The sequence below is a fragment of the Marmota flaviventris genome, chromosome 17 (genome assembly GCF_047511675.1).
Source record: "Marmota flaviventris isolate mMarFla1 chromosome 17, mMarFla1.hap1, whole genome shotgun sequence".
Classification (NCBI taxonomy): Eukaryota; Metazoa; Chordata; class Mammalia; order Rodentia; family Sciuridae; genus Marmota; species Marmota flaviventris.
The window spans coordinates 47591619-47618147 of NC_092514.1; the positions used below are offsets into that span (position 1 = coordinate 47591619).

The 26529-nt window shown below is 42.1% G+C and overlaps 1 protein-coding gene across 8 annotated transcripts in view; it reads left to right on the plus strand.

Annotated features, from left to right (window-relative positions):
* The window catches only part of LOC139701363 (small integral membrane protein 36-like), a 61122-nt gene extending 35666 nt beyond the window's left edge, over positions 1 to 25456 (plus strand). For 2 of the 8 annotated variants that reach the window (XM_071603698.1, XM_071603699.1), the window contains 2 exons: positions 5511 to 6012; positions 24871 to 25456. In XM_071603698.1, coding sequence (XP_071459799.1) covers positions 24975 to 25256 — 282 coding nt within the window. In that variant the 5' untranslated portion in view covers positions 5511 to 6012; positions 24871 to 24974 and the 3' untranslated portion in view covers positions 25257 to 25456. Of the gene's footprint in view, positions 1 to 5510; positions 6768 to 8830; positions 8846 to 10687; positions 11504 to 16566; positions 16955 to 24870 lie in introns of those variants that run through there. The other 6 variants (XR_011705097.1, XR_011705099.1, XR_011705100.1 and 3 more) reach the window with 5 other exon arrangements.
* The last annotated feature ends 1073 nt before the right edge of the window (positions 25457 to 26529 follow it).

A 26529-nucleotide genomic window follows, 5' to 3' on the forward strand; every position in this document is an offset into this window, starting at 1 on the left:
ATTTGGAAACTAACAATGCATATTGAAATTTAGCATGGCCATCTTTGAATCAGTCATATTTTCATATTTTGAATTAGTCATATTTCCTCTTGGTTGTGAACAATGAAAGGAGAAAGTCTGAAAGAATATTGTGCATACATAAGTCTATGAACCAATTTTTAATTTCTCATCTAAAGACCAGTTCTTGGAGTTTGCCTTCAGGGAGTGAAGGAAACAAAGATAAAAGGTATTTGGGGTCATTGATTTTCATGATTCTAACACATGAAATTATGGTTAGGGATATTTGCCCATATAGGACTTCACAATTTGAGGTACAGAACAAGTGTACTCCAAATTACTAAGCCTGCTTGCTCTTTTTTCTTTCTGCAAATAAGAAAACTTGAAACTCTTTCTCTGAAAAAAAAAATTGCAAAACAAAATTTGATTTACTATTTAATCATCTAAGCTGCTGCTACAGGTGAGTTGAACTAGCCAGAAAATTATCCAGAGAATTTATACTCAGGGACTTGATAAAATTAGATTGAATATGTAAAGTCCAGATGTTGGGAGGGGGAAAGCAATTTAAAAACTAGGGGAACCATTACTGCCAAGCAGTGGTATTCTGTTTTGTGAATCCTACATTTAATAATAGGACATAATAAAAAAATATTAGAATTGGGATTTTGATCCTAGATCTGCCACTCATATGACATTGGACAGCACACTGGCCATTTTTCTCTTCTGTGCTTCTGTTTTCACCTGTAAAAATTAGAGGATCAGTCTGGTTGATCTCTGAAATTTCTTTCAAATCTCAGGAGAATATAAAAAACACATAAGAAATATAACAAGAACCTCCTCTTTCTCCATGCATGCATCTCCCGGCTTAATTTTGTATAATTGTATGCAGGCATCTGAAAACCCTTGCAGTCTTCAGGGATCTGACCATCAATTACAGCAGGAAATGTAGTAGTCTAATTTGAGCTAACTCTTAAATATCATCAGCAAGACTCAAAGCTTGGATGCATCTCAATTATCCCCACAAATTATGGGTGTGGTGTCAAACATAATCCAAAATATTTCCACTTAGCTTTAGGATCCATTATATTTGATGGTTTGCAGCAGCAGACTCAAATCAACATTTTGGTTTCGCCCGGCTGAAAATTTGTTGCTCTAATTACATAGGCAAATGATCTCGTCTAAAAATATGCCTAGCTAGAGAGAAGGGACCCTTGTCTTTGAATTCAACATAGTCCTTGAATTTTTAAGGGCTGACTTTATACAGAGACCTAGTGACATAGGAATAGAAGAGGCCTTTGTGGGGTTTGTCCAGCTCACAATTCCCCCTTCTCTGAGAACGGCTCTCCACTCTGCTCCCCTGGGTCCCAGGGATGGGACTCTGGAAGCCACGTTTTAGCTATAGAAAGCCATTGCCTAGGATTCAGCTGATTGGACAATGGCTGAGCACCACAACAAAACGGAGCCAATCAGAGCCCCTCCTTGGGAATTTATAACTGTGACTCAGAGAGTAAAATCTTAATATGGAATCACTCATAAGAAACTATATAAACTCAGAACTGGGACATAGTGATCGTCTTAGGAGCAGATGAGTTACAGCTGATTTGCAAAGACAACAAATGAAAAACATTCTCAGAGAAAAGCAGAAATGAAAAAATAGAGAAACCCTGTTTTCTGGGCTGCTCATGGTTTTCCATTTCTAATCTTTTTTGAGTCACAGCTGCATCATTGTCATTGGCTTCTAGGACATTATATTATATTGTCCTGTATATTAAATTCTTCTTTCTTACTTAGACTAATTCAAGCTGCTTTCTGTTATTAACAACAACAAAAAAGTCTTTCTTGGGTTTTGAAGTGGCTTTTTCAAACCAGATTGGGAACTCTAATGGAGAAATCTTTTCAAGTGCTTTTCTCCTCCCCAACCCCTTTTAATCTGAATTAACTTGTGGCTTGACCAGAAAGAGAAGTTGCTTGGCATCTAAGAGTTTCAAATAACTAAAAGATGACCGCATGTCGAGAATTGTATCTTTTTGTTTTTCTGTGCCAATCTCTATCAATTGGGATAACATATGGCTTTTATGAGGCTGAAGAGAGGGTCACAGTGGTGGAAATCTTTATGGTGATGTCCAATAACATTCCTGAATCAGGAACAGGTTAATACCTAATAATTAATTATTTTCTGGAATAATGGCTAGATATTCCTAAGAACAAAGAAACCAGGGAGCCACTGCTGTATTATGGCTGCCATGTATTTATTTATTTATTTTCAAGATATGTGGTACACACACACACACACACAATTATTTATTTATTTATTTATTTATTTATTTTTATGTGGTACTGAGGATCAAACCCAGTGCTTCACAAACTAGGCAAGCGCTCTGCCACTGAGTCACAAACCCAGCCCAGTGGCCATTTATTAATTGCCTCCAGATAGCTGCAAAACCTATACCCTTTTCCACAGAAACTGAAACTCCAAACTTCTGGGAAAACGAGAGCAGGTATTATAGTAAGGGAGGGTCAGCTGGTGTGAAGCTTCATCTTTACAAGTGTCTTCACTTCTGTGAATTTTAGCCTTTTCATTCTTTCAATCTCATCAGAAATAAAGAGAATCTAGCATGAGACCTATAGGCTACTGGGTCTACTATAGACCTATGTGCTACTGGGTCTCCCTTCCCTAGATAGGGAGCTAAACTGTTTGTGCTTCTACTTCCTTAGCCGTACTCTGGGGTGCTGATCATGCATACCTCACAGGGAGGGTTGTTTCAAGGCTGTTATTAGAGAAAGAGCTTAGGAGAGAACCTGGCACATAGGGACACTCAAGTGATGATTGTTGTTGTTATTCTTATTTTAATCATTCCTGAGGAATTTTTCTAACCAGTTAGCTAGTTATCATGTATCTCGTTGCTACTACTGTGTCTGACCACTATCAATGATGTAGTTCGTGGGACTTGTTGGACAAGTGTGTGACTGTAACCCAAACCAAATACATGTAATGATAAGACATTCAAGTTCAATTCCACTAAAAGTAAATCATTAAACTGGAGTAACTTAAAGCATTATTGGGTAACAAAGAACGGAGCTAAAGAAAGCCTATAGGCAGCCCCTGGCACATTTTTGGACCATTGTTAATATTCATTCTATGAGACTAGCTTCCCGTGTGGTTTTTACACATCTGACTTTTATGTAATGAGGACGAGCTGTTGAAAATCTATAGACATAAGAAAAGAAAAAAAAATGGACATACTCTATTTGTTTCAGTTCTAATATTGCTCACAGATCAGACATTCTGGACTTCCATGCTTCTGGTTCCAGAAAATTCTGAATGTATAAACCAATTGTTTCTGTGAGCATCCAGAAGAAGAAAACTGCTAAGGAGTACAAGAGCAGATGGTGGTTTCTTCTGCACCTTTTCAGGGTAGCATCAGATGAGAGGACATGCTGTTCATTAAAACAGAATGAACCTCATTGAACCACTCCACCCCAGGCATAGTCTGGGAGGATCTAGAAATTTTTTTAAAAGTTAATTGCTCTGTACAATTAAGGGAGAAGAACTTTGAATCTCAAAAGCCAACTCAGGCAAGATAGTATAAAGAAAAGAGAGATGAAAAGATATGAGCTACAAGAAGGAAGGCCAGCCCTTCATAAAAGCAGGAAGACGTTCCCTATGGCAGGGAATAGATGATGAATTTTAAGACAGTAACATCTAGTATTCTAATATCTAATATTTAAGCTGCTGTCTACATGGTGCTGTCCTATAAGATCTGTTACCCCCTTGGGCGCCAATTGCTGGGTTTCTGTTCACGACTAAAAGGCTCAGGGGTCACTCCAGTTAAACTGGGCTAACTGGGCTGCACGAAATAACCACAAGAGACACAAATACCTTTTTCTTTGGGGTCGCTGTGACGGCTCCTCTGTCCACAGAAAGAGAGAGAGCAAGAGCACCCGCTGACCCCTTTTATTGAGGAGAAGCCATTCAAATGAGGCAAGGGGTCAAATTTCAGGGAGCTGAGTCTATCTTCATGATGTCCACTGTCAGCAGGTTGACTGACACCTGGGTAGGCCACACCCAAGGGCACAGTAAGAGGAGGGGACACACACAAGGCACTTCCATGGAAGATTCTATCCTAAACAGGGCAAGGGGTTATATTACAAAGGAACAGGTGAGCATAGCTTCACCCATGGGGCTGTAGCAAGACACATCCATGCACGAGACACCGACCCTCACACCCAAGAAGGGTGCCACATTTCTGTGACTGAGAGCCTCAGCACCCAGCCGGGGAGTGTAACTCAGTCACGTGTAAGGCTGGCCTCCCACACCCAAGCTTCAAGTAAAAGAGATAAAGAAAGAATTCAAAAAGCAGAACTTAAGAGCAATAGTGAGGAAACACACTGGGACATGAGCAAAGTCTTGAAATACCACAAAAATCCATGGGTGTGACTATTCCATAGCAATGTCATCTATGGAGTTTAAAAATAAAGGCTGGTCCCAGAAGGGAGAGACACCTGTCCACATCATGGCGAATGTCCCCATGAATGTTATCTCCTCCTCTTCAACCTTATCTTACCATTGTCCAGTTTGTTTAGTCCCTTCTTGGGTCCCATTCCGGATCATTGTGTCGTCTCCACTTATTATAGTGTTTACATTCCGCTTCTGAAACAATTATATCTGCTACAGCACGGAGTGTATGTAAAACAATGACTGTGTGTACTGATGAGTCGTGGGAATAAAAGTCATCTATACAAAGTAGAGTTGGGTTTCAAAGGAAAAAAAATAATTTAATTGGGTTTTTTTGTTTGTTTTTACTCTGACATTTATTTCTTCCAATGGGTCAGCGGACACGTAACACTCTCGTTTTTATTGAGACCAAAAGTTAAGTAACAAGAAGATCATTAATGCCACAAATATTTATGGGCCACAACTCATAATGAATGGCACAGCCAGGAAGTAGGATCCCAGACAGGAATAATAAATTCAGTTGGGAAACAGAAATGAAAACAAAAAATGGGGGCCGGTGTAGACACAAGGCTAAGATAATATAAAGAGGTATCAGAGAACCCACCTTAGGGAGATACAAAAACTTCAAAGGAAGGTGATGACAGAAGCAAGTTTTTATGAATTGGTGAGTCTTTGCCCAGCCAACAGGAGAGAGAGGGCACAAGGGGAAGGCAAGGGCCTGAATCTACATGTAAACCCTCACCTGAGCAAGGAACGCTGGGAGATGTGGGCCTAGGAAGAGAAAAGAGAAAGGCAGGGTGGGGGACTGTGGAAGTCCTGGCATGACAGATGTTTGGCCTTGATTTTGAGAACTGTGGAACAAAAGCTGATAGAAATCTGCATGATTAAGAAAATAGGTGCTTTAGGGGAGAAAAAAAAAATGGGCCGGAAGGAGATAGAAATGAAGTCTGTAAGTACAAACGTCTCAACTACAGTAATGACCAGGGGAAGAGCCGGAAAGTCAGATCATTATTATTAGGTCTGAATAGAACATCTCTATTTGATTTCCTGTGCCCAGCTGCCTGAATCTGATGGCGAACTCGCCTCGCAAAAGAGGGTCAAAACAACTTCACTTATTTCTGCCGCCCTGGACAATTTCCAGTTCCCAGATGGAAAGTTCTACCTCCAAGCAATTCCTTCTGCTCTCCTGCATTTGTAACTGCCTCTGGAACAGTCTGCATGAAGGAGCTCCACTGCCCCTGAGCTTCCCATCCCTATTGCTCCCACGAAAGCCTCCTGCCTCCACAAACATTTCAGTTGCAGAAGGTGGACCCCAAGGCCTCCTCTGTGAATGGCAGAGTAGGGAGTGAAGTGGATCTGAGTTCCCAGAGCAGCACTCACTGTCCTGAGCTGAATTGGTCAGCAATCCTCCTCTCCCCACCTCCTGATCTTCACCACCACAGGCAATCTCTGAAGAGGACCCCATCCTGCCCCAAGCAATCCAAATGGCCTTCTGCCAAATCCCCCACGGGAGTCTGCAGATCCTTTGTGGGTGATTTGGAGAGATTTGTTGTTTTTAGGTAAAATTTTCTCTTTTGTTTCTCTTTCCCTTTCTCAGACTTGGAGGTGAGCTCAGTTTTCAGGTTGAGGGTGGGCTATGGGTTAAAATCCTCATCCCTAAAGGGACCTCTGTGAGTCTTATGGGAAACAGTCTCAGTTGACTTAACAAGGTGGCCAAGGTCTCATGGATATAAAACAATAGGAAATGAAGACTTATCTGCATAGCTAAGTTGCTAGTTCCCATCTCCAGTGATCTGTTTGAGTTAGCCTTTTTTTTTTTTTCCCTGACTGTAAAATGGTCTGCAAGAAAAAATTCCTGTTCCATGTGCGCCCTCTCTTGGTGAGAATTCACATGCAGCCTTTTCCTCCAAAAAAGGATACATGTGTGTGTATCCAAAAAGTAAATATTTAGTTATATTTCAGGAATATCTAGATAGACAGACAGACAAATAGATGTTCCTGATTAGAATTGCATACAGCTCCCTCCTACAAATTTAAGAATAAGGCACAACTCCCCTGACAGGTACTTCAGTTGGCAATAAGAGTAGGCATGGGGGGGGGTCAGAAGCATAGACTGAGAGAAACAAGGTCTCATAGGCCTGATGACCTCAGGCTTTTGCGCCTCTGCTTATTCAATCAGTAAATTGCACTACCTGATCTTAGTCCTCCTTCTCTGATGTTCCCTGACTTCCAGAAGCCATGGCTCTTGTGTCTTGGATGAATGTAAAGTGCTTGGTACTTTGATGACATTGATGGGAGTTAATGATTCTGAATAAACCAGAAAATCTGCACCAGGAGAAAAATATTGTTTCTGGCTGTGGCAGCTTTAGCCTCTGAATTTTCCACAGCAGCCAGAGATAATTGGCCCAAACAAGTTTCCCTTTTACTTCTTCTCACATTTTTAACTGTTAAAAAGCCTATTTGAAGATGGTAAATAATGTGAATACATCCGGCAGAATCACTACCCATTCCTGCAATCCACCCCTTTAAAGTAAAAATCTGCCAGCAACATATCATCCAAATGCTGCTTTTTGAGCACAAGAGGGGACTCAAGAGGGCATCTTCTTCCTAGATGATCTCATTTTTCCAGCGTGCAATGGAATGGTTAAGTGTGCTGGCAAGCCGCCTGTTAAGGAGAGTGCAGAGATGACCCCTGGGGTGGTGGGATCTTGGGATTTGGAAATGCTCCAGCTTGCAATGTTCCACCGATTATTCTGGCAAATGCATAATTAAGGGGGAAACAGTTACTGGAAATAGAGAAGGAGGCAGAGTGTGGAAGCAAACTGTGAGTGGTTATATGGACGGGAGGGGAGTCATTTGTTTTTTCAGTCGTTGCCCGAAGAATGTCACTGATGATGAAAAGAATTGAATTGGAAAATGAGAAAACTCCATTATCCTCCAAGCCACTATTGTTCCTTTCCTGCTCCTGATGGAAAGGAAAATTGAACCCTAAACCTTAGGCTGGCACAGGGTTGTGGTCTTTGGGTGCCCTCTACTGGCGGGGAGAAAGATTGCAGCTGCCTTCCTGGAGGAAAGATAGAGGGCCCATCCAGAAACTGGCGGGGGAGGGGAGGTGCTGAGACTCAACAATTATTGTTACATAATAAGAGCAAAAGAAAAAAAAAAAGTGGGAGGGTGGCGGGGGAGAAAAAGGGACATAAAAATCCTAAAAGTTCTTTCCAAGGCAGCAGCCAGAAACATGGACTCATAAATGAGCACTTTCCTGAGTCCACAGGACGAGACCATCAAATGGATGGAACTCCTGGAAGTGTCTAGAGGAGGGCAGCTCTCAGCAGCAGATGGATGCTGAAAGAAGGTGTGATGAAACAGGGAGAAAACGGAGGGAGAGAGAAAAAGAGCACTAACTGGCCCAAACCATCTTTCCCTCCAACCTGTCATCTTAACAGAAATAGCTGGTACTCTCATCTTCATAAGAGACAGAATTTTGTATGTTTGATCCCCTGAAAAAGACAACAAGAAGTTCTACATTTTTGACTTTTTACAGAGTCTTACACATTCTGAATTGTTCTACAATGATGGAGTATTCTTTGTGGTACGGACCATGTAAATTCGGAAGCCCAGGGTGCCTAGATCAAGGATTTCCAATTTAGGGGCGGAAGGAGGCGTCTTTGGCTCCTCTGGAGAGAGCTGCTCTGACAGTTTGTTTCATTTCACTGAAAGCACAATGGATCATGGATCAGGACAGACAGAACCAATACTTTTAATAGTTCCCTACCAGATGTGACATACAAGCTGGTAATTATGACTGAGAGACATTTGAAGCTGACCTTTATACTCCACAACAAATACCCGATTTGGTACTAGGATAATTGAGAATGATCTGACTCCCTTGACAGATATCTTAAGCTTGCTCTAGTGTATCAGTCAATGAGGCTGGAGTAACAAATAGACCCCTTCAATACTTTTTTTTTTTAATCTTGCTTATGTATCAGTCCTAAGGAGGAGTTCTTGCTCCACAGGCAGCTGTTCACACAGTGACTCAGGGCCCCAGGTCTCTTTTATTTGAGGCTCTGCTATCCTATAGGGCCTCACCATCATATGCATTTAATTAGAGGAACATACAGACCAAGAAATCACATCCTCCACCATTTGCACTCACTTTCCATTGGCTAGTGCTTAGGCCACCCCTACCTGGAGCAGATTCCAGGAAATGCAGTCTAGTTATGTGCCCAAGAAGATTTTATGTGCCCAAGAAGAACACAGATTTTGGTGACCAAGTTCTAGTTTATGGCTACCAGAACTTTTAGAGTTCAATTTGTGTTATCTCTTCTGATAATTCACCCTATCGAAATCCTTCCTTCCTATAAAATTCTTCAGGTTAGCATATCACCACACTTCTAAATCATAGCCCTAACATTTACGAATTATATTACTTTGGACAAACTCCATAATATCTCTAACCTTCATTTCTTTCATTTATTAAATGAGAATAATAACAGTAATTACCTTATAGTAACATCAGGATTAAATGAACTAACATACATAATATATTCAGCAAGAGGCTGGCTCTTAATTAGAATGACCACATTTATTCTTTCCTTCTTCAACCTAGATTGTTCCTTTTTTTTCAAATCAGCTAAAAGCAGATTAATAAATCTCTACTGCATTTTCATTTTGTTCAAAGTACCGTAGGTAGTAGATATTTTTATCCCTAGCCTCAGTGAATTAAATCTATTTTGATGATGAAACATGAAACTGATGAGAAATTAAGTCTTCAAAGGATGCTTAGAGACTATTGAGTCATCAAAAGAAGAATTTTAATAAGAAGGTAAATTATTAATTCCTAAATGAGTTTTGCATGCAATGGAAGTTTCAAAAGACAAAGTTCATGTAAAACTGCATGGGGAAGGTAGGATTTAGACTTGGTCTTGAAGAGTGAATTCTAGCTATAGAGTACAGGTAAGCATGAGAACAGAAGACAGTATAGGAAATTAGAGTGACAATAATAAATAAGTAAATTGAGTTAGGGAAAACTGAGAAACAAGAACTGATACAAATTTTCTAGATATAGGTGTAAAAAAAAGTTTAAAAAGTAAAAAAAAAAAAGGAATAAAAAAATAAAGCAGGAAAGGTAATTTCTTTTTTTTTTTTTTTTTACTAATAGGTAAGGTAAAAACTTGCACCAGCATGTCAGGGAGTAACAAATCTAAATGTGCAGAAAAAAAACATTCTGAAGGCAGAGGGAGACATATTAAAGGAGGCAGAGGGCAGGAGTTAAGCACAGGCTCCAGACCCACTGCCTGAATTCAAATCTTGGCTCTGTCATGTACAAACTTATGACCTTGAACAACTTTCTCAGCCTCTCTATGCCTCAGTTTTCTCATCTGTAAAATGAGTGATAATCTTTTAGAGTTTGTGTGAAGATGAGATGACTCAATGCATGTCAAGGAGTCAGGAAGGAACCTAGCACACAGTCAGCCCTCAATCAGCAGTAGTCACTACAATGATGGCAATACAGTGGTCCTCTTTCTTTTATGTGACCCTTCATTGCATCAGGATTGAAATCAAACTAGCTTCATACAATTGCTTCTAGTACTAACATAACCTTTCCCTCTTAGAAATCATGAACTACCAGGCCCCCCTGGACTCGGGGATCTCTGGTGTCTTCTGGGTGTCCTAATTTCCTCTTCTTATAAAGAAACTAATCGGCCCCTGTAGTCCCAGTGCCTTGGGAGGCTAAGGCAGGAGGATCATATGTTAGCAACTTAGCAAGGCCCTAAGAAACTTAGCGATTTCCTGTCTCAAAATAAAAAATACAAAGGTCTAGGGACATGGCTCAGTGGTTAAGCATCCCTGGGTTCAATCACTGGTAACAAGAAAGAAGGAAGAGGAAGAGGAAAGGAAGAAACCAGATTGGATTCAGGCTGTTACGGTTTGCCTATGAGGTGTCCCTCACAGAAAAGCTCATGTTAGACAATGTAGCAACATTCAGAGGTGAAATGGTTAGATTATGAAAACTATACACTGGTCAGTGGTTTAATTCATTCAATTAATAATTTAAATGGATTACTAGGTGGTAAACGTAGGCAAGTAGGGCATGGCTAGAGGAATTAGGTCACTAGAGGCATGCCCTTGGCAATATTTTTGTCCACTGATCTCTCTCTCTCTCTCTCTCTCTCTCTCTCTCTCTCTCTCTCTCTCTCTCTCTCTTTCTGGCTGCCATTGGCTGAGCAGCTTTCCTCCACCATGCCCTTCCACCTTGCCTCATCTTGGGTCCAGAGCGATGGTGTTGGTTGACTGTAAACCAAGACATCTCAAACTATGAAACTAAAATAAACTTTTCCTCCTCTAAGTTGATCTTGTTAGGTGTTTATAGCCCCAAAAAGCCAACTAACACAGAAATGGATAATAGAAGTAGGGTGAGTGACTAACTTGCTGGTGTGGTTCAGAAACTTTTGGAACTTGTTTGTAGGAGGAGTTTAGAAAACTCTAGTAATTCAGGCTGGAGAAGACTCAGAATTTTGTAAGTAGAGCTTAATGGGTGATTCTGATAGGAGCTCAGAAGATCAGAATGCTAGTAGTAATGCAGACAGTAAAGACTGTGCTCACTGAGGTTTCAGAAGGGAATGAGGGAAATTGGACTAGAGGCCATTTATGTTACATTCTGGCAAAGAATTTGTGTACATTTTGTCCATGTCCTAAGACTTTCTGTGAAGTTGAAGATATTGGACTAATTGATCTGATGGAGGAAGTTTAAGACAGTACAGCACTCAAGCAATGCACAGGTGCTGCTGGCAGCTTTGTTTCAGGTTTACTGTAATCATCAGGAGCAGGACTCTAGAAGAAAGATTTTAAAAACTTGCAGTTTGGCCAGAGAAGCACATGTAAACTGAAACCAAGGAAACTGTGATTGTTGAAGACATCACCACAACTAAAGAGATGCTAAGTACTTTGCACAGCGACAATGGGAAAAATGCCTTGAGAGCATCTCAAGAATCAGCAAGACTACACCCATGGCTGGCTCAAGGATGTAAAAATAAAAATTCATTTAAGAGAACTTACAGGCATCTTGCTAATATATAGGGGGGCCTAGGAAGTTGTTTCCCTGGAATTCATTTCACTGTGCCAGCCACCCAGGCACTCAGGCCACTTTAGCCATGGTCAAGGGGGCCTGGCTATTGCTCAAGCTGGTGGGAGATCTTGGCATCATCCACTTGTACTGGTTCTGCAGGAATTCAAGATGCTAGAGTTAAGGGGTCATGGAGGATTTCACCCAGATTTCAAAGAAAATCCTAGGAGTACAAATGAAGTTGAGCAGAGTGGAATCCCTGTGGGCTGTCCCTGAGAAGGTGATGTGACATATAAAGCTGTGAGAAGGAAGCCAAAGCTCCAGTGGAGACCCCCAAGATTAAGAGATGCCAAAAACATAGAAAATCTGCCAAGATAACTTGCTGGCTTTGGACAGAGCCCACCTAAGAGAGAGGCCATATGAGGTGCAAGCAGCGAAGTCTTAGGGATGGGGATGCACAAGCCCTTTGGAGATAACAGCTGTCACATGTTCCAGATGCCAGACATCAAGCTACGGGACCCAATTTTTGTCTAGCTGGGTTTTGGTCTTGTTTTAGGCCCATCCCTTCTTTCTGTGCTGCTATTCCTCCACTCTGCAAGGGGAATGCTTGCTCTGTGCCATTATGTTTGTATTCTATATATTTAACTTGCTTGATCTTTAAAGCTTTACAGAGTCTCACAGCCAAGTGTTTGCCTTCACACTGAGATGAGACTTGGACCTTTAGGCAATGCAGGAACTGTTAAGACTGTGGGGACTTTACAGATAGACTAAATGCATTTTGCACCATGAGAGAGACATGAGCTTTGAGGGGCTAGGGGTAGAATGTTATGTTTTGGATATGAAGTGCCCCCAGAAAAAGCTCATGTCAGGCTATGAAGCAATGTTCAGAGGTGAAATGATTATGAGAGCTTTAGCTTGGTCAGTGGGTTAATCCATTTGATTAAAATTTAAATAGATTATTGGGCAATAAATGTCAAGAGGATCTCTTTTGTCACCACTATCTCATAGTAAATAATCTGATAACTTATCAAGAAAGGCAAGAGGTATTTTTGTGAATGACTCCATTCTTTCATTTCCCAAATATGTATTGCACATGCTCTGAGCAGTGTGCAAGGATACAGCAATAAATAGACAAACCCCCGGTTGTCGTTTAGAGTACATTCCAATAAGGGGAAACACAGCATCCCTCAGATTATGTCGAATGAGGACAAGTTCTATGGAGGAGAATAATTGAGATAAGAGGCGCCCCATGCAGGGAGGGTTACTGTTTTATAAGTTGTCGTAGACAGCCTCTCTCATAAATTCATATCTGAGCAATGGCCCGAAGGAAGCTCAGGAATAAAAAAAAAATAATGCAGATGATTAGTGAAAAAACATTCCAGCAGATAGAATAGCAAGTACTAAGGTTCTGGGGTAGAAGTGATTTAGAGGGTCCAAGGAACACTAAAGTGGCTCAAATAGAATAGGTGAGGGACAAAACTCTTGGAAGTGAGAAGAAAGAGGTAGGTCAGGCCACCTCGTACTGTGCTTTCTCATCCTTGCAAGAATGCTGGGTTATACTGGAATGAAATGGGATGCCTTTGAAGGTTTTATGCACATTCTTGTGCATATGTTATTATGTTATTCTAACATATTCTGACTTGTGTTTTCAAAGGCTCACTCGAGTTATGCTGAGAATAGTCCAGGTAAAGGCAATGGAGAAAGCTGAGCAGATAGTCTAGTTGCAAGTCAAGTCTGGAGATAACAGAGGTTTGGCACAAAGTTGAAACAGTGAGGTTTGGATTCTTAGTATAATTTAAATGTAGAGCCACCAGGAATCTCTGCTGTCCCATATGGCACCTGAGCCTCTCTCTGGGTTGCTTTTGGCATCCTGGCAATTAGTACTGTCAAAGTTTTAGTTGCATCTGAGCACTCTTTCTATCTTGGAGCCAAGTATACATCTTAAATCCATGCATGTCCTCCCAAGTCCAATCTACATATCCAAATAAATGAACACTAACATTACATACATTCTACTTGGGAAAGTGGATAAAGATATAGTAGGCATCGTTAGCCATGTATACCCTAATCACGGGTTATAAAAAAGTCCAAAGTCAAAAGCATTGCAGAACATTCCTCCAGATGGTATGAGACTCAGATAAGGAAATGCAGAATGCCATTATGAGTGTGAAACATTTCTAACCAGAAAAGGGAAAGAGAGCAGAAGAAAGAAAAGCAAACCAGGGAAGTGATAAAATTTGCTCTCCCTAAAACTGGGTAACTCGAATGGTGCAATTGTTTTTTGTGAAGGTTCTCACTGATACGTGCAAAAGCAAGCTTACAAAAATGGTCTTCTAACCGCTGAACTTAAGGGAAATTGGTGTCATCTTAGTTTTTCTTATTTAAAATGGAGCATGTAACCTGGTTCTGCTCATCTCTCTTTCCCTGATTTTTGCTCATACATTCATCTTTAAATCAACATTAATTTTTATGAAGCAAAAATTATTATGACAATGATTGGCATCCTCTTTATGGAAAAGTGACTGTCCTGAGGACACTGGTTCCACACTAGACATCTATAATAATGGAAGCCGGTTTTTTTTCTAGAAACTTGAGCCTCCCGGAAAATATCCACTCCCTAATTCCTGAAACCCATGAATGTTACCTTACATGGCAATTTATGCAGATGTGATTAAATTAAGTTTCTTGAAATGAGGCAATTATACTAAATTATCTAGGTGGGCTAAAAGTGTAGTCACATTATACCCTTATAAGAGGGAGGCACTGCACAAAAGTCAAATCAAAATGGATCAAAGACTTCATAATTAGACCTTGCAACTGCTAGAAGAAAACACAAGGTCAACACTCCAATATATTGGTGCCACCCCAACTTCCTTAATAAGACTCCCAAAGTATAAGAAGTAAAACCAAGAATCACTATGTGAGATGCTATCAAATTAAAAAAAAAAAAAACTTTTGAACAGCAAAGGAAATGTTTAAGATTGTGAAGAGAAAGCCTACAGAAATGGGAGAAAATCTTTGCCAGCTACTCCTCCAATAGGGCATTATTACCCAGAATATATATTTTTTAAAAAACTCAAAAAACAAATAGCTCAATCAATAAATTGACAAAAAAAAAGCTGAACAGAAACTTCTCAAAAGAAGAAATGTAAATGTGCAAAAATATATGAAAAAAATGTTCCACAGCTCTAATAATCAGGAAGATGCAAATTAAAACTATGTTAAGATTTCATCTCATTCCTGTCAGAAGGGCATTTATCAAGAACACAAGTAATAATGAAGGTGGAAGAGGATGTGAGGAACAAGGTCCACTTGCACACTGTTGGGGGACTGCAGACCGCAACCATGGTGGAAAGCAGTATGGAGATTCCTCAAAAAACTAGGAATGGAACCACCATATGACCCAGCTAATCTGCTCATTGGGATTTTTTTTTCCAAAAAAAAACCCCCTAAAATCAGCATACTATGGCAGTTCAGCCACCTCAATGTTTATAGCAGCATAATTCACAATAGCTAAGTTATGGAATCAACCCAGATGCCCATTGATAGATGAATGGGTTAAGAAATTGTGGTATGTATACACAATGGAGTTCTACTCAGTCATGAAGAAGAATGAAAGTTTGGCAGTTGCTGGTAAATAGGTGAAAATGGACACCAATCATGCTCAGTGAAATAAGCCGGATTCAGAAAATCCAAGTTGAATGTTGTCTCTCGTGTGTGGAAGCTAGAGTAAAAGGAAGGAAAGGAGGAGGCAAGGATAGGATATCATAAAGCTAGAGGAAAGAACAGTAATGTAGAAAAAGGAGATCTAGAGGCAGAAGGGAAGGAAGGGAAAGAAAAGGAAATGCAAAATGAATTCTTTAAAAAAATCATGTTTTGAGCATATATAAATAAACCACAGGGAATTTCACTTTCATGTATGAGTAAGAAGAACCAAAAGAAAATAAATAAATATCCAGGTGTATGGGCACATATCTGTAATCCCAGCGGCTGGGAAGTCTGAGGCAGTAGAATCATGAATTCAAAGCCAGCCTCAGCAACTTAGGGAGGCCCTGAGCAACTCAGTGAAACCCTGTCCTTAACTGGGGCTGGGGGTGGGGTTCAGTGGTTCAGTGTCCCTGGGTTCAATCCCTGATACCAAAAAAATAAATGAATAAGCCAAAGGGAGTCTAGCAGAGTAGAGGAAGAAGAAGGAGGGAAGGGAGGAAGGATGAGAGAAGAGTGGAGGGATTGTGAACAAAGATCAAATTCCATGCATGCATGATTTTGTCAGGATGAACACAGCTACTCTGTATAACTATAATGCTCTAATTTAAAAAAAACTCTGAACATGATTACGAAAAAAAAAAAAAGGTGGCAAAAGAAGATTTTCCCCATAAGGAGGAGAAGGTAATGAGAAAGCAGAGCAGATACCTGAAGATGCTGGCTTTAAAGATGGGAGCCAGGAGATCACAAGCCAAGGAATGCAGACAGCCCAATTCACAATAATGAAGTTATGGAATCAACCCAGATGCCCATTAATGGATGAATAGGAGAAGAAAAGGGGAAAGATGGTGGGGTGAGATGGACATCATTACCCTAAGTACATGTATAAAGACTCCAATGGTGTGGATATACTTTATATACAACCAGAAATATAAAAAATTGTGCTCTGTGTAATATGAATTGCAATGCATTCTGCTGTCATATATAACAAATTAGAATAAAAAATATAAAGTAAATATAAATTTTAAAAGGTGGGGGGGTGGAGGTGCGGACAGCAAGGAGCAGATTCTCCCGCAGGCCTGGAGAGGGCACGGCTTTGCCAACTCATTGACTTTGGCCTGCTGGTGCTTATTTTGCCCTTCTGGCCTCTAGAACTGTGACAGAATAAATGTCTGTAGTTTTAGGCCACAAATTTGTCTTATGCCACAAATATGTGTTTATTTATTACAGCTACTATAGGAAACATGACTGCCTACTTCAGGGCCTGCGATTTCCGTGGGTGATTTTTTACCCCACATTGTCACTTCTAAAGATTTTGTTCTTTCCTTTTTCTACATAGAAATCCTGAGCCGGTGTGCAAGCGAAGGGCCCATCATCGAACTTAACTGGCCTTGCTTGTGACCAGCCTCTCCCCCAGGGCCGAGGCACTGGGCTCCCCTCAACCTCTCCACTCCTTCTTTTTCCTTCTTGCTCCTCTAGATGTCTGGCCTCCTCCGTGCCAAAGACATGCCCTTCACTCCGCCCCAGCAGGACATCCTCAGGGTCCTCCCCAGAACTCCCCAATCTCTGCTCCAGCCTGCCCTTCTCCAGCCACCTCCGCCAACCCCCTGAAGCACTCACTAATCCTGAACTCCAGATCTTTCGACCATTACCATCCACCTTTCCCCTGACTCCCCTTGTTGTGGTGTGAACTGATAAACACAACCAATAAAAGTGTAAGTTATATAGATTAGTAAACAATATAGATTATAGATATAAGATTTTGATAAGTGAGCGAAGACAATTAATAATAAAGTAAGAACTGTGATAGGCGGGCCCCAGACTCCATTTTGCTGCCTTCTATAAAGAAAAACAAGAGCTGTTTCTGAGAAACTGAAATGAAAGCTGTTTTTTTTTTTAATTTTTTTTTAAAAAATTGTCTTTCTGTACTTTGTACCCCACAAATTGTATCCTACCCAGGATGCAGTGGTGGTCGGGGTGGTCCTGGTGAGCTACATCCTGGGTTTGAATGCCTGTGTGGGTCTACATGACTTTGAAGTAGATTCTCACCCCACCCAAGTTCAGGATGTGACTGTCTAGCACCTGCTCAAACCCAGGACTGTGGTCAAGTGATCTGCAAACCTAATGCTTTTTTTAGCTTCTGTTTATCACTTGCTTGCTGACTGGAAAAATCTAGTCCTGCCCAGAGCCCACAGGTCCCACTTATTAATGTTTTAATTGCTGTGATTGGCTAGCTTACATGACGATAAACAAGTCACCGAGTTGTGGGGTTTGTCCTTATGTTCTCCTTGGATGGACCAGGAAGCTGCTGTCCTCCCACAGAACTTGAGTCTCTATGGTGGGTGACAGTCCCTGGCCAGGTAAATAAAGCTCTCTATTGATTTGAATTTGGACTTAGAGTGCTTTCTGAGGCATCTCCCCATAACACTCTCTCACCACAGTCTACAGCCACCCCCAATGCTTCCTGCCCCACCACACCCCTCTCCAGGGTTCCCTCCCCACCTGCCTGTTCAGAGGCTGGGATCCAGGATCAGAACCTTTCTTTCCTTCTTCACTCCCTTACCGCCCCACCCTCTGTTTTATCCACCCCATTAAACTTCCCGCCCCACAAACTATCTGCTGACTTTGAACAGATAAACACATCACTTTAAACTCCCAGAACACACCCCGCGGGGGAACCCAACACTGCCCAGCAATCCTGACCTGCTTCTCTATAGGATATCTGTCTCCTCTTTCCTCAAAATAATGATTTCAAAACTCCTGCTCCTTTTAAATACACCACACATTTCCCCCGCCCAGTCTCAGCTAATGGTCTTAATGTTTTCCTGTGTGGGATTTAAAAAAAAAAACACACTCAGGAATGAGATAAAACCAATCTCCTCTTCCTACCTCTAAAACCACCCCAAACCCACTCACTTTTCTTTTCTCTTGATACAATGGAACTGTCTCTGCTCCTAGTTGACACCCATCCTTCCATGTTTACTCTGGATGCATTTCTGCCCAAGGACCTTGCTCCTACAAGTTTTCCTTTTCTCCTGTATCGTCAATTGCCTGTGGGCTCTTGCGCATACCTTCATATTACTCATCTAAAACAAACAAGAAATCCTTTCCTCCCTCTCCCCTCTAGCTGTTTCTCTGCAATCTTTCACAACCGACCTCCTCAAAATGATCTGTCATTACTGTCTCCACGTCTTACCGTATATTCTTTCCTCAGCCTACTTTTGGGGGTTTCATCCCTCACCTCATCTCTTCTTAAACTCCTTTAGTTTTTATGAATTTCTCAAAACTAAAGCCAATTCTCCATTCTCATATTATTCAACCATTGTGCACCTCCGAGCTCTGTTGCCTCTTTCTTGGTAAAAACTTCCTCTCTCTTGATTTCCATGACACCAGGTTCTCCCAGTTTTCCTCTGACCTCACTATCCACACTTTCTTTTCCTCCCTTATTGGCTCTTTCTTCTCTGCTCAATCTCTAATTGGAATACTCTGCTGGAATATTCTGGGCCCCGTCCTTATCCTTCTTCTCTTCCCTACCTGCACTTTCTGCCAATGCCATCTCATCCAGTTCCACGATTATACATGCTACCTACATATGGATAGCTCCAAAATCTGTGTTGGCAATACTAACCTTTCCACTAGGATCTAGGCTCAGATATCTAACTGACTCCTCAACATCTCAAATATCACCAAACCAAAGGTGGACTCTCTATCCACCACCCACATCCTACTTTGCCCCTGTCGTGCACATGTCACTAAATGATATCCCCCTAGGCCCAGTAGTTCACTCTGTCCTCTTGGTAGAACCATGGGCCCTTGTTCATCTTCTCAACTCTCCCACCTCAGTCTTGAAGTCTTAGAAACTCTTAGCCACTTTCTTTTGCCATCTAAGTACACTTTCAATTGTAAAGTAGCCCTGTGGTCCCATTAGCTCTTTTCTCCATTCTTGCTCTCCACAATCACGGAACATAGCTGCTCAGTGTCATAAAGGGCATGAGACTTCTCCACCAACCTGACAGTTTCCCAAGGGTACGCATGGCATCAAAGTCCAAGCCTTTCTGTGTTGGAGTGTCCATTCTGGTAATTCTACAGCCCTTCTCCCAATATATGATGTGTTGTTGAATCCCATGGGACCTTCTTAAGGACACTGGTTGACATCTAGGTTCTTGTTATCTCCTCTTGGAGTAGGAGTTCTTTCTGACTCCTACTGCTTTTAGGGTAGCAAAGCTGCTCACAGGTCTTTGGTGTGAATTTTATGCTTTTAGTCTCTTGCCAATATTTTCAAATTTAAAAAGAGCCCTGCTCTCCCCACTGTCTATGGTTCTAAGACTATGGACTTTGGGATGAATGTAGAGAAGTCCACCAAGAAGCTCAAGAATGATGAATTTGACTCTTCCAGACTGGATCTCTCCTGAAAGTCACTACTCTTAAAAAATCCTGAAGACAAAGGACAAGAGAAATGGGTTCAAATAAGTCTTGGGAAGGAGAGAGGGGAGACACAATACCTTAAGATCTTAAAAATATCATCCCCCACTACTTTGTTTTTCATTGTTTTTTGTAGGTTTTTACATTTTTCTGTCTTCTGAGGAATTTTACTGGGAAGGTATAAAAGGCTACTTCCAGGGACTGCCAGCCAGATGCTATTTTAAATGGAAGGTCTTTATTTATTTTTTTTTTTATGGAAGTAAATCTCACCTACAGGAATATTCTCTCATCGTGAACATTTTGTTCTGCTGTCATACCTGAGAAAAAGGGAGCAGAATCATAAAGAGCAAGTGCCAAAAGAAAACAGAGGACGATCCGAAAGAACTTAACATACTTCAGTTTTCTCTGAGCCATTTCTGTTTTTTTTTTTTTTAATCTATGCATTAGATAGGTCATCCATTAGTTCCCTAGAATTGCTCTAAAAAAAATAAAATTAAAAAGAGTAGCTTAAAACAATGCGATCTATCCCCTTACTGCTAGGGAGACTAGAAGTCGGAATCAAGATGGCGGCAGGCTGGTTGAGGCTCTGAGGGAGCACCTGTCCCCTGCCTCTCTCACACAGCATCTGGTGTTCCTTGGTTTATACACACCTCACTCCTATTTCTGCCTCCATCTCCTCATGGTATTCCTCTCTGTGTGTCTCTCTATCTTCACATGATCAGTTTATAAGAACACCAGTAACTGGATTTGTTGGGAGTGGCCCCGGCTCCAAAGACTAACTTCCCCATCCCCCAAGAAGAGCCGTCCAATGGTGAGCCCTGCTGGCTCACATGATCCTTACCCACCAATCAGAGCCCTGTTGGCTCACCTGATCCTACCCACCAATCAGACTAGCCCTGCTGGCTCACCTGATCCTTACCTTCCAATCAAAAGCACCCCATGCCAACTGTCAAACCACCCCTGGCTCTATAAATATGCAAAGCTGTTCCTCAATAAATGGGCATTTGCTAAGATGACAAGCCTTGTTCCTTCTTTCAGGATTCAAGACGCCCTCTTATCCAGTAACACCTCATCTTAACTATTTATATCTATAAAGATCCTGTTTCCAAATAAAGTCACATTTTGAGGTTCCATGTGGATAGAAACTGGGGTTAAGGGCATACTATTCAAAGATAAAATTGTTCTGTGATAAAAGTGTGGCAGCATTTCTCCAGGGGTTCCCAGAGGAGCAACCCACTAGATTTATAACTGGGAAGCTAAGAAGAGCCGTGGATTGGGAGGAGGGGTCTGTCCTCAGTGCAGATTTGAAGGGCAAGTTGTCTTTTGAAAATATAGGTGCCTAACATTTGTTTTTTGTCATTATTGTCATTCTCTCTATGCTAGTTTATACAGCATCCATTGTTATTTCAAGTTTCACTCTATCTAGTTGAGAGTTCCAGTGAATAAAGGCAACTAGACTAGAATTCAAAAAAACCTGCCTTAAAGCCTTGTTTCTGTCACTGAGTCTAAATATGCTCAAAAATAGTATCCTGAAAATAATGAAATTTCCAATGGTCTTTGTGGGATATTTGTGACATTTTTCAGCCCTGGAGTTATTAAAACCTAACACTGCACTAAGACTTTTGTGATACCATATTTTATTGAGGACACAAGGCACTCCGAATGTAATACCAGAGGTAAATTCCCCTTCCAGAAGAGTAAAATCACACACACAAAAATATATTTTTGGTATTTTAAGCAATTAACTCCAGTTGCCTAGAAATACAACTAGAGTTTCGCAACTATATGGGACACACATTTGCCAGGTATTTAGGAAGTCATGTTCCAGATCAGCAGTTAAAATGGACTGTAATGCAAATAAATGTGCATACAGGTAAGGATTCCAGGAGTTTCAAATACCCTACAACATAGGGCATTCTATGTAAGAATTTGATTCATATTTCAGGCACTAGAAAAGAGAGGTGACAGAGTAAGAGGGGGAAGAGAACAAGAATGAGCTCATTAGAATTACATGACTTCTCTGAGCTTCAGTTTTCTCTTTCCAGAAATGGGCTTAATAATTCATTTTTTCATCGGAGTTCTCTCACATGGAGTGTGTAGTGCCATTTCATTATTTATCACATAATCAAGCTCCAAAATGCCTAGCACCTCGCCAGCCTTTAGTAAGTGTGCAATTCATGTTTGTAGTGAATGAAAGAACGAGTATGTCCCCACGATTTCAAGGGGTTGTTCTGAAATGTGTTGTTAATAGCTATAGGCCCCTATTCTGCTAAATAGTACTGACCATCCTCATTTCCCTGTGGCCTACAAATGTTTTCTTTGTTGAGCAGCCTCTGCCTTGGCCACTAGATGGCGCAAGAGGAAAGTCCTTGAAAGACAGAAATGAGGCAAGATGGGAAGTTGGCCCCAATAGGAATAAAGCAGACATCCTCCAGGTTAAATCGGTAAAATAGGTAGGCAACAGTTCACCCAAGACACTGAAAGGAAGTGAAGCCTCCAGGAGGAGGATGAACTTAAAATGAACTCTGAGCACTGGGCAAAACAGAGACAAAAAAAAAACTATGCAAATAGTAATAAGATACTGGAGTCAAGAACAGTGATCTTGAATAACTTTCTGGGACCCCAGGGGAAGATCAGCACAGCTGGGACAATGCAAGAAGGCTGACCAGATCAACCCCCACGGTGAAGGAGTATCACCACTACAATGAGAAACCTAGAACGGATTGTGAAAATGCCACTCCACAGAACCGAGTTGTTGTGTAGACTCTAATGCAGATCACTCTAATCTAATGCAGATCATGCTGTATGTAGTTCTCATTTCAGAGTCAATTCTTAACAAATCCTTGTGCCATCCTATTTAAAGGCACCAAAGAACTCCCCTAAATGGTTTCATGGAGGCACCAGGGCCATACGCTCAGTTCCCTATAGAAGTCAAGAATCTGGAGTTGAGCGTGGGTGAAAGACAGCAATCATCTGGAGTACAGTGCTGCTTTTTAAGCCTTGCTTCCTCTCGGTTGTGTAGCATGTGATTTCCAGATGCAATGGACCCCTCCACTTCCTGGGATTGTGCGCTCATCAGGAGTCTTCCCAATGATTGATGGAAATTTCTTCCTGTAGATCAAGCCTCCAGGAAGAAAAGCTGTGGTCTTCGGAGTACAAGCCACTCCCAACCCTGGAACAATTGCATTGGTCACGGAAGTTTAATGCATTGCTATTCTGTATTTTTAACATCAGTCTCTTATGAGCTTGGTAAATGTGAATTGCCACCATGGAAAAAAAAAATTTTTCCTCTGGACAAAATTCGTTCTCTGAACCTGTTGGACTCAGAGCCTTGAATTCTGTGTTGAATGCCAGCTGGGATGTTTTTGGCACCTGATCAAGACTCCTGGTTGCTGATCCTTTCCTTCACATCCTTTTTTCACTCTTCATGTCCAGGACTCTCTATCCTGGTTGCATATCAAAATTATGCATGAAGAATTTTATTCAATGCAGACTCCCAGACTCAAGCCCCAAAGATTCTAACTAAGTCGATGTGGTTGACACAGAATCTGTATTCCTAAGAAGCCAAAGGATTCCAGTGAGGCTACCCCTAAACCTCTGGTGTATAAGAACTGTTCATCTTCTTGAGTATATTCCCACAGGTTACTCCAGGAGCAAAGAATCAGGAAGTATTTTATTTGGGGGGTAGGAGGGGAAGGTCTCCTGATGAATAAGAACTCCCTTCTACAGCACCCCTGACCTTTCAATTTCCCATGGAAGCTGTGTATCAAGGAGCTTGACCAAAAGCTGCCAGTCCACTAAAGCTTATCAATGTTAAGGAAATAGCCAACCTCTGGAAGCACTAGCCTTTAACTATATGTATCAAGAGAATCCCATTAGTTGTTGGAGAAATGGCTATTGGTACACTGTTTGGGACCACCAAAATACATATGAGACCAAAGTCAGATATATAATTTATGGCACTCAATGCAAAATTTAAAAATTATGAATAGTTTCAAGAGAGTAAGAGTAAAGCATTAAACCAAGTGAGTACTCTGAGCAAAGGGCCTTGGTCTCCTGCACAATTACACTCCCAGGAAGCTGGCTGGCCCTATTTAGGAGTATGGAGACAGGGCTACAACTGAGACAAGAAAAAGATTGTAAATCAATAAGTATGTTCTAATTTGTATCTGATCTTCCTTTCAATTTGCATGTCTTCCTGATCCACACAGCAGCCAAGGATCTTTTTAAAATGCAAATGGATGGCGTCACACCCCTACCTAAGCTATTTAGTGGCATCCCATTGCTCAAGGTGGAAGTCTGAGGTTCTCAGTGGCCCACAAGCCCCTGTGCCACCTGACCCCCTTCCTTCCTCTCTCACCTTGCACTCCCCAATTCTCTCTGGATGCTCCAGTTCACACTGTCCTTGTTCCAGTTCCTCCGATTGCCCAGGCCTTTGCTGCTCAGAGCATCCACAAAGGCTGTTCTCTGTAGCCAGAGAACTTTCCATACCTAACCTCACCTAGCTAAATTCCACTTATCCTTCAGGTCAAAGGTTAAGTGCTGCTTCTTCATAGGAGCTGCTGCTTCTTGGGGTCTGTCTGTTTTCTCTTGTGACCCACTATTCCCAGCCTTCCTCCAGGGTGCCCTGTGCAGTTATTTAACATCTATCGGCCCTGGTGACTAAATGCATCTGTATCTTATTTCTGTCACACTTTCCTTGCTTAGCACAGAGCCTGAAACACAGGAGAAGGACTAGAATTATTTTTTAATTGACGAGTGTGGGGGGGGGGGAATGAAGAGAGGGTAAAAATGCCAGCTACTGGTGTTTTCCTGTTGTTAAAGAAATACAACCACTCCCAAAGGCCACCGGCTTGATAGCCCCAATCACTCCATACTTGGCATTGAACTTTCCTTACTAAATGAAAACAATGCAGTTGGCCCAGGACAATCCAGGTTCTTAACTTTAATCTCGGTGTGCTTATTGACGGTGCTTTGGCTCACCAAAAATTCCATGGGGGATTTTTGTGGTCACTCCTTACGTACCAGGATTTCGTAGCATGAGAACCATCTCTCCTTCTCTTTCTCTCTCTGTGTAGGGGAACTGGGGAGAGACGGTGTCTGTGATTTGGTGGCTCTGGGGTATTAACAGCAAGAGCTTAAGTTATTAAACAGAGCAGCTCTAATCCTCAAGGTTTCCTGGAACAGTGGGGATTATTGTATTTTTTTTTTTTTACAACAGAGTCCATGGAGCTATTCTAATGAACTACAGTTTGCTCCCTGCCGGGCCAAAACTGACCCCAAATGCCTTTCCGCTAGGTCCACGTCCCCACCGTAGGAGAGGTGATGGAGTTCTACTTGGAGATCGACCCTGTCACCTTGAACCTGATCATCTTAGTTGTGAGCTACGTCATCCTGCTCCTGGTGTTCCTCATCTCCTGTGTGCTCTATGACTGCCGAGGCAAGGACCCCAGTAAGGAGTATGCTCCCGAGGCCACCGCGGACGCCCCGCCCTCCATACACCTGGTGATGATGCCACAGAGCACTCCTGGGGCCCCCTGGGCCAGGGGGCCTGGCCTTCATATGAAAGATCCTGCCCCACTGGGGAAGAAAAGCACCATGGTGTGAGCTGGATATGGGACACTGGGGAGAGACCACTGGACCCTGGGGAGAGACCCCTGGACTTGCAAGAGAGGACCAACTCTTGCCTATAGTGGCTCCAGTTCTCCCAGCACGTGGGTCCTGCTTGGCTAAGGAAGCTGGACGTCTGTCTTACTTTCTGCTTTCTGGTCCCCCCTCTTTGTAGATAAAGCAACTGTTTAAGGTAAGATGCCCAAAGTGGTCTTCAGTTGAATTCTCCAAATGCAAAATATCAGCAGGACTATTGTATGATGAAGTCAGTTACTGTCATTCCTGATAGGAGAGGTTGGCGTTGAGTAAGGATTGAAAGGAAAGAGTAGAAGAGAGGTGTGTGTGTGTGTGAGAGAGAGAGAGAGAGAGACAGGCAGAGAGAGAGAAATGAGGAATGACACTCAAATCCTTCCTATACTTTCCAAGTCCTTTACATTCAAGGTGACTATGCTGGACTGGCTTCAGGTTACTGTTATTTCTGTACTTAGCAGTTCTTCACCTGGTGACAGTATGTCAGTGTAGGGAATGTGGGAGGCCAATCTCACACGTGATTTGAGTTACCTCCCTGGCTGGGTGAGAGGCGCTTAGATACAGCTGTGTCTGAGCCATTCCCCACCCTTTCCCAGGTCCGAGGGCTTGTCCGTGCAGAGGTGGGCCTGGCCACTGTCCTGAAGACCCAGTCGTCACCCCTGACCTTGGGATGCTGCCCCCTTAACCTTCATTGGATGGGATTTTCCCTGGGATTTTTTGTTCCCCAATAAAAGCCCACTCCCTGGCGTGTTCTCTCTCTCTCTCTCTCTCTCTCTCTCTCTCTCTCTCTCTCTCTCTCTCTCTCTCCCCTCTTCAGTAAACCTTGCCACTGCATTAGGTGGCTGGAGGCGGGAGCTAGGAGAAGCCCTCTCAGAGCTGGTGTTAAAGGTAATGAGAGTCTGTCTCTTTAATTAAAAACTCCCTAGTAATTTCTTATGAACCGAACCTTCTTTCATGAAGCCAGCGCTGGCCGCGTGGCAGAAGGGAACATGGTCACTGTAGAGCATACAATGAAGATGACAAAGCTTGGAGCCTGGGTTCAAACCTGCCTCCTCCACTTAGCAGCTGTGTCACCATGGCTGTGTCAGCCAGCTCTTCGAGCCTCAGCCTGGTGACAGGCCTGGGCTATGTAAATGAGAGAGCACTTGAGACCTTGCTTGTCGCATGGCCATAGCGTTTATGACACTTGGGGTCGTGATTCCCTGCCATGCTGCTCGTCAAGTTGTTTGACCTGAGTCCT